At 29.4% G+C, this 9,116-nt stretch overlaps 1 protein-coding gene across 3 annotated transcripts; it reads right to left on the bottom strand.

Moving 5' to 3' along the window:
• Positions 1-1,289: 1,289 nt before the first annotated feature.
• Positions 1,290-8,908, bottom strand: LOC100165332 (ribose-phosphate pyrophosphokinase 1-like). Of its 3 annotated transcripts, none has more exons than XM_008182018.3 (7): positions 8,646-8,908; positions 6,506-6,689; positions 4,169-4,201; positions 2,969-3,192; positions 2,728-2,901; positions 2,499-2,658; positions 1,290-1,798 (listed from the first exon to the last, which is right to left on the bottom strand). In XM_008182018.3, exons 1-7 carry the CDS (start codon positions 8,855-8,857, stop codon positions 1,706-1,708), a joined length of 1,080 nt encoding a protein of 359 aa, XP_008180240.1. In that variant the 5' UTR covers positions 8,858-8,908; the 3' UTR covers positions 1,290-1,705.
• Positions 8,909-9,116: the final 208 nt, after the last annotated feature.

The raw sequence follows: 9,116 nt of genomic DNA, 5'->3' as shown, positions 1-9,116 counted from the left end.
TTACTCATTGTAAAAAAATTACGGTTGATTTTTGTCAGCAAAATGGACTTGGAAACCTCATATAATTAAGAACAGAACAAGCGCAACCAAAAGTAAGTTAAAACTTTGAGCCTCGTTAAACGGAGCGCAGAAAGTAATGTCTTAATCAATTTATATATATATCATATTAGATCTAAATTAAACTATGGATCAATCTGTTATACCTACTCAGAAACTTGAAACCCTAGAGTGATTCTCCGATTAGAAAGCGTATCAATATTGAGGAATTCGGAAATAGGGGCGTAATCGTGAGGCTGATGGTGTATATCTAAAATAAATCCAGCGAAATATATTTATTATTATTTATAAATAATAATTTTATTTTTGGATAGTTATTTAAGCAGCTCAGTGATTTATTTTTGTCATTTAAAAAGCTTATAAATTCAAGTTCGTAACTTGTCTGCTTTCTCTGACAGGTCTGGCTCAGAATAAAAAACAATAAAAGACTCCTGACTCTCACATGAATGGGATTCAATTTCCAAACAATTTTATACTGTATAATGAATTCTGGATAATATTTAAGGTTCAAATTCAAAATTAAACCTAGGTACAAATGAATTGTTAAATATACCTACAGACTACAGTATTGACTAACATAACACAAACCTATAAGTATCAAAACTGATTACAATTAAATATATTGAATTGTAAAACATAGAATTCCATTTACAATGTTAATTTTGCTTAGTGTTCCAATATCTTTAAATATGAATTATGCAATGGGCAATAATTGCTTAAAAATTAAACCCAATAATTTCAGCCTTTTTTTATATCCCTTTAAGCGAGAAAATGCTATGAAGTTTAATGGTATGAATGGAACATATAATGAAAACTATGTATGAGTTTTTATCACAGAATTTGAGATTAGCGCATTTTCATTTTGAACTTTGATAAAATGTTTTGTTATTTTTGATAGACCACTTAAACTACTCATATTGTAGCTTGATGCATTTATACATGGGGACTATAGCAGTATAGCCTATTATGTTTCTGGTACACAACATATTATATTCAAAAAATGAATGGAGGGCTAAACAAAATTCCTGGAGCCCCTTAGACCCCCTTCCCCATTCTATACCTATGCAACTACTATTAGTTTAACTATGATAATTCAGTTTATCGCCAACTACAAAGTACCAACGGTAAACTAGACACAAATAAAAAAACAGTTTTATGTTTTATTCATAAACCAACTGAGATTCAAATCAGATAATTTTTAAACTATTTAATTACTGCTGATCAATCTACAATAAATGGTACCATCATGTCAATTATAATAATAAATTAATACTGATTTTACCAAATAATAATTTTCTTAATTTTAAATTAACTTTAATATTTGTTAAAATTCAAGACTTTCGTAATAAACACTGTAATATAATATGAAAATGTATATATTATATTATGTACATAAAGAGTTATAAGTGGAGTTATGTATAACTGACATATTTAAAATTGTGAATTGTTTAAACCGCTTGACATTAATAAAATTTTTTTTATAATATTTAGGTATAACAGATATCTATTTAAATGTAACATTAATTTCTCATAAACTGTATAATTTTACAATATTTTATTGAGCATATTAGATTATTGTATGAATTTATGAATATATTAAGAAAAATGTAGGTACATAGCAAAGATGATAAAAACATGATTACACATTTCAATAAGGCACATTTGAGAATAAATAAGAAACTGATTCGCCATTGTGTGTCCGCCGAACAGCCTCAGCAAACATCATTGATACATCTATACACTATAAAATAAACATATATAATATTAGAAAAGTCAATCTTTAGTCAAGGTGTAAACTCTATATTATATTAATTTATAAGCTTGTAGTTTTGATATTACAACATTTTGTTTAGAAACAATCTTTAATAAAAATAAAATTGTGTGGGTCAAGATTACAACGAATAAAATGGAAAAAAATAAGTTGTAATGTCATTGAGTAACAAACTGTATCATTTTAAAATAAAACTAAAAAGCAATCAAGCTTGAAAATAATTAAAATCTGTGTACAGGGGCACCCCAATAATTTCCATTGCTTGGAAAGAATATTTTTTTTGCTGGGCCTATAAAAAATATAACTTTTACAAGTGTGAGCACCAATTAATAACATTTCCCCAGGGGCAGATTTAAGGACACTGTGAACTATGCGGCTGCATAGGACGGCACATTTTTTATATGCAGCAAAATGTTGTACAGAAGTGATTTTTTTAGGATAAGGGCGGCAAATTTTTATGCTAGGCATAGGGGCAGCAAAATGTTAAATCCACCCCTGCCTTTCCCTAGAGAAGGCCTTATCAGTAAACACACGACACGTGTCATTGTTACATAAAATAAGATTCAACTTTTTTCAAAATTCTCACTATGCTATTTTTTTTTCAAAAATATTTTATGTTGAATTGTTATAAATAAAGACAAAGTCCAAAAAATTATTAAAATACGCTTACACGAATTTTAGGACATTCTTTCATATGGCCATCTTGTGGAATGGTATTGGTAACTACAACAGCTTCAAAGCATGCATTATTAATACGAGATATAGCAGGTCCAGAGAATATACCATGAGTTAAAATTGCATACACTTTAGTAGCACCTGCTTCAGTTAACCTATAAAAAAAGTATTAACCACATGTAGAATAGATAATTATATTATATTATTAAATTTAAAGTTTTTACTTTTCTGCAGCATGACATATTGTGCCGCAAGTGTCTGCCATATCATCAACCAAGATGGCAATGCGTTCTTTAACATCTCCCACTAGAACCATTGATGCCACTTCATTAGCTTTCTTTCTCTCTTTATGAATAAGAGCAAACTCAACATTTAGACGATCAGCAATTGATGTGACCCTAGACAAATATTAGAAATTTATATATATACATAGGTTATATTTTCAGATTTGAGTGATTATTGTACCTTTTAGCACCACCAGCATCTGGGGACACTATAATGCTGTTTCTCCACTCAGGTATGTTTTCTTTTATCCACTTGAGTACAGCTGGTTCAGCAAATAAATTATCGACAGGGATGTCGAAGAAACCTTGTATTTGAGAAGCATGGAGGTCCATAGTTATTATATGATCAGCACCAGCTACTGACAGCATGTTGGCCACTAATTTAGCTGATATTGGTGCTCTACTCTATAATGTCACATAAAAAATTATCATTAGTACAATCATATAGTACAATAAAATAATATATTGTATGAATATTTGAGTGATTAAAAGTATTATTGTATTATATGGGTATATGTTGTTTCTGCCTATACCAAAAGCCACCCATTCACCGATAAGCAAGTCATATGTTAAGAGTTTAGTAGCTTGGTAAATCAGTGAATTCATGGAAGTTTCAGGTAATTTATTACAAATTAAAATATTATTATCAACTTAATCCATCCTTTCTTTAACAATAATTTTTATAAAAATTGAATTAAATTGTCCACTGATAAACCAACCACTATGTAAAACTGAGATAACTACTAGCTTGATAATTATTGATTAAATAGAATCATGCACCAGTAATTAATTTTTATTAACAATTCTAAACATTATTTTTTTCTAATTATGAATTTATTTAATAGTTGAATAATAGTAACAAAATACAAATCATCAAAAAGTTTCTCTGTTTATTGAAACTGATAAGAACAACTGACTTGAAAATAAAATGTTGGCCTTTTAATAATTTTTATTGGTTATGAAGAATAACAAAAATGACATACAATTATTAGGTATCACATTTTACATGGAGAACATTTTAAATGCAACTCTATTTAATACTGAACCTATAATTTGTTTCTACCATTTAATTCTTTGAAACCATGAATAAACACAATATATAATATTCTATGCATTGTTTTCTACAGTTTTAAGTTTGAAACAATTTACTAGATAAGTTAGATTTAATGATATTGATACCATACTAATGTAATAAAAGTATAGGATATTCTAGTATTAAATTAAAAAAATTATAATCAAAATACATCAATTAAAAATTAGGAAATTACAAATATATGTTAAAGTAAAAAGTAATTAATGACATTCAAACAACAAACATGCAAACATAAAGAAATGTTACAGAAACTTTTGTTTCAACTCCTAAAAAACATTTTTTTAGCACCTGATTGCCGATCACAAAATCTCGAAATAATTCCTGTAAAAATAAAGCAAACAAAAAATATGAATTGGATGGCTAATTCATTTCTTGAAACCAAACAACTGTAATGTTAAATTATAGCAATTAAAATAGGTAACATATAAATTGTGTTAGTTAACGCTACCATTTCAGTCAATATAATAATTAGTTATTTAGACTTAAATATCATATGTCCAACATGGTTTCTAATATTATTTTATAATTGGTTTAAAACATAAATGAAAAATATTATAACAGTTATTACTAACGCAAATATCAATTTATTTTACATAAATATTATTTAATTGTTTTCTGCATTTACACTTACGAGCAGATTATTTTATTAAGTGGTATTTGTTGTATATATTTATTATATATACGTCATACGTGTATGTGTTATCAAAATGTAGTTTAAATAACTTAAGTATTAAAAAGATATTATTAACTATAATACATGCAATCAAATTATTTCATCATAGATTTTAATTCAATGACATTTATAATACATAGTACAATTAATTAGGTACACTAGCACTTATTTTAAATGAAAAATGAACAATAATTATTTTACCAAGTATAATATTATGTTAAATGCTTAACACATAATTAGTACAATTATTGATTTTACCAATAAGTACTTGTATCTTTATTGTAATTAAAATATAAAAGTTACAATATAAAAACAGGTAATTAATTAAATTACATATTAAAAATGAAACCTTAAAATAAAAAAAATATGTACTAGGTACTCATGCCAAAAAAATAAAGTAGTGTTTATCTTAACTAAAAATAAAGCTTTTTTACGATAATTTCAAAAGGAAATTTAGTAGGTGGTAATATGTTAATATTATATTATACACACATGCGGCTCTAATAAGCTTTTACAAATATCACTAACTTTTCTTTAAACGATCTATCCATGAATGTATTATTTATAAATAAAGCATAATATGAAACGATAAGCTTTATAGTAGGTACCTATGTAGTTTAAATTAAAAAAAAATATTTCAGTGTGAAGCATTAATCGTAACATGATGGTTACTTTTGGCAACTATCCTAATTTGTATCACCTATATATAAATAATAAGCCTGTATTAAATTAATCGCAACACTACGTGACATCCAATACTTTTCATTGTAATCATACAATAAATTATAACTGCGTGAAATTAACAAGTGGTATTCAACATAAGAGAATAGGGGCTTTTAATGGCACAACTGTCTACAATAGTAATTCAATGATATAAAGAATCAATGATTGACACATTGAAAACTGACATTTAAAAACACACAATACCCAACAAGACGCATATTTTTATAAATCCCATAAAATAATGTATGAATTTAGTTAAAATGCCCAGGTAAGTATATTTAATAATGTTTCATTGAATAAAACTATACCCGAAACTTCCATTCATTGCACTTGACGGTTGCCCTTGATCTATTATTGTCTTTCTCGGGGATGTCGCCATTCTTTTGTTTACAGCATGAACAGCGAAAAATGATTAATAAGTAAGGTACGGATTAGAGTAATATCCATCATGCAAGTAATTAAAGGAAAAAAAATTAATTGCATGTGAACATTATGAAAAATGTATTTTTTTAAATATCTGCACATAAGAAAAGAATCAAATTTATTATAGTAATAAAAGAATGAACTACCTACCTAAATAACTATGAATAATTTTTTTTAAGGTACTTATGAAAAGCATAAACAAATTTAAAACTAAAAGGTACTTTACCTAGTTTATAAGGTATATTATATTGTTTTAATAAGGATGCAGGTATATTTTAATGTCAAACAAAATATAAAAGAAAAAGAAAAACTTTTAATACTAGAAGCATTTTATTTAATCGTCTATGATAAATTAAAATAACCCAATCATTTGAAATCCAATCATTGTGAAGAAATGGTAGGTATGTATATTTTCTTCCATACACACATTCAAGCTTTTAATTATTAAGACTGATCAATTAAATAATAAATTATTTTATAATATTGCATAATATGCATATTATATTCTTTCTTCAACATTATAACATTTCTGCCTTTTCATTTTTAATTCTTTTTTAATTACTTTACACAACAAAATAAAATAATTTTATATTTCACATTTTACCAAATACCTACAAGTGATATTTGTTAGTTAAGATAAAAATAATTTAAAGAAAGAAAATGTAGAATTGCATGGTTTGGATAGTTATTTTTTTTTAGTAAATAATAATATGTACTAATGTAAAATGAAAATGTAATAGTTACTACAATATTCTAATTGACAAATGATTATACGGTTTAGAACTTAAATTAATTTAAAAACTTACCTTATCCTTTTTATCTTGCCTAGCATATGGAAAACATGGTATGACAGCAGTAACACGTGAAGCCGATGCTATTTTACAAGCATTTATCATGATCAATAGTTCCATCAAGTTATCATTGACTTCACCACTACCACTCTGTATGATGTAGACATCTTCTCCTCTGACTGATTCTCCAATTTCAACACTAAAATGTATATGAAAAAAGTGTTAAGGACTATAAACAGATACTTGGAAATTACTAAAATAACAAGCATGAAAAATAAAACTGTCATCATATATTTATAGTTTACCTACGTATTTGAGTAAAGTATATTAAAATAAAAACTTAATGAACAGGTATATTTATCAATCATTATTTTAATTTATAGATTAACAAATTATTGTCTACTTTTTTTTGTTGATTTTTATAATTTTAGAATGGAAAAGTGGAGTTTTGTTTGAAAAACCTTATATATATAGCATTGACTCTTCAGTTGAAAAAGAACACTATACATTAACCAATATACCCAGGTATTCAGAACGTACGTAAGATTTCAGTTTGGTTAGGGTTTTACTCATAGACCTATAAACTAATGGACAGCACACAGAGAGAAATCACCAAATGAGATTGCTGAGAGAAAAAGAGAGGTTTTGGGATGTTACAGTATGCTAAGACATGTTTTTTCTCTCATATGATTATATGTTATGTTTTCCCTCTCAGCTATGTCATTTGGATTAACCAAAGGCTGGAGGGTGTGGGAAGTGCTGTCCATTAGTTTATAGGACTATGGTTTTACCTATGATTAATCATAGACCCACATGGGGGAGGGGAGTTGTTATTACATTTACATTATTTTTTGCTAGTTTTTATAAAATTATTAATTGGCTAAAACAAATTATAGAGTTGGTCTCAATAATTAGTCTATATTTGAGTATTAGTTAAACCGGGTCTATAAGGCCTCTTCAGGCCGTAATAAATTAGTTAATAATCGATGATAATACAATTTGGTAATGTTCTTAGTCAGCCAAAAAAATATGAAACTGATTATCTGATTATAATGTTATTGCTGTTTTACAAATTATTTTATATCTTTTAAAAATGATCTACGATCTAACAATTAATCTACTCTGTGTACCTATTGATTATGATGAAAAATAAGATTTTTTTGTAGAAGCAAGACATTTTAGGGAAGTTTTTCTAAATTAATAAAAGCATATTAATTGACGCTAATGCATTATGTTTATGTGACAACATAGGTATTATGTTGTTGCTAGGGCAATAGTCAATAGAGCACAGGAAATATTGATAAAACAATAAAAGCAATTGTTAAAATTTTATGTTTATTCATTGACTTTAAGGGTACCATACCTATTTCTTAATAGGTAGTGTTCAGGAAAATTCGAGGGAAAATTATTATTGTTAACACACCCGAATAGACGATCAACAGGTAGTTATAAAAAGGTCATTATTCTCTCATCTTTACTGAATTTTTGGGCCACCAGACGTCCTAGAATAATTAGGTAGTCTCGGTAACAGATAGCACCTACCTATACGAGACATGTCTATTCCACTGGCCATAAATTATGTTGGTGGACGTCTTGCACGTGTACCGGAAGCGATCTAATGCCTATTGCCTATGTCAGGAGTTGAGCGCGTAACGAAGATGCACACGCATGGATAACATTTGAACCGAGAAACGCACGCGCAAACACGTGTTTCCGCAGGACAAAACCATTTTCCTAACCTACAAAAAACCTATAAGAAAAACATAATTTACGCCAAATGTTCATCTCCATACAACCCTACTTCTGCGAGGAGTGTCGGACCAAAAGATGTCTCCACGAAAACCTATCTGTATACGCGACACGACCTAGACAATAGAAACCGGTGCAGTCTGAGGAGTACCCTCGGTGACGTAAAAACTACGGACGGGAAAAATCGACAAATAAATAAAACCAGTTTCCGTGGTATTTATTATGTATGATTTACTGACGCGTGGGCGGTGGTACTGTCATTTTTCAACTAGAGATACAAACGGTAATAACTTATAATAATATGACAAGCCAAAGAAGGATTATTATGAAATATTGGATTAGACACAGTCGCATCGGGGGGGTAGCTGTTAGACCGGTCGGCGGCGCGCTTTCAGTTACCAATTACCATGTTTCGAGGTTGCTAAACTTCTTGGTGACCACCTTGCCAACGTCGATGCCCAACCGGTCAACGATCCGCTGTGCTAAGTCCGGGTGCGACGTGCCGCTGAACACCTTGATGTTTGGCATTCTGTTGTTGGCGACGTTCGAGCGGGTCGAGACCAAACTGGATTTAACTAAACACCGGGCGCGAATAGGTTCGGATGATAACAAAGGCATACTACCACGGCGATCATCGTAGCACTATGCGAACGCCCGCCTACCGGCTGCCTGCCGCACGTACCCCACCGAAAGATCGTCGCTGTCGTCGGTGGCGGCGACCGTCCGTACTACGCGCTGAGCGGCAAGCACCGGTAGTCCGGGCGTCTAGCTAAACCCTTGAGGCATCCGCAGGGGAACCACGTGCACGGTATAAAAATATATGTACCTATATAATGTTATGTCGATGCCACTATTAAGTATTAATATTGACGTGATG

This window comes from Acyrthosiphon pisum, chromosome A1 (genome assembly GCF_005508785.2).
Source record: "Acyrthosiphon pisum isolate AL4f chromosome A1, pea_aphid_22Mar2018_4r6ur, whole genome shotgun sequence".
NCBI classification, from domain to species: Eukaryota; Metazoa; Arthropoda; class Insecta; order Hemiptera; family Aphididae; genus Acyrthosiphon; species Acyrthosiphon pisum.
This window is presented reverse-complemented; position numbering and strand designations above follow the sequence as displayed.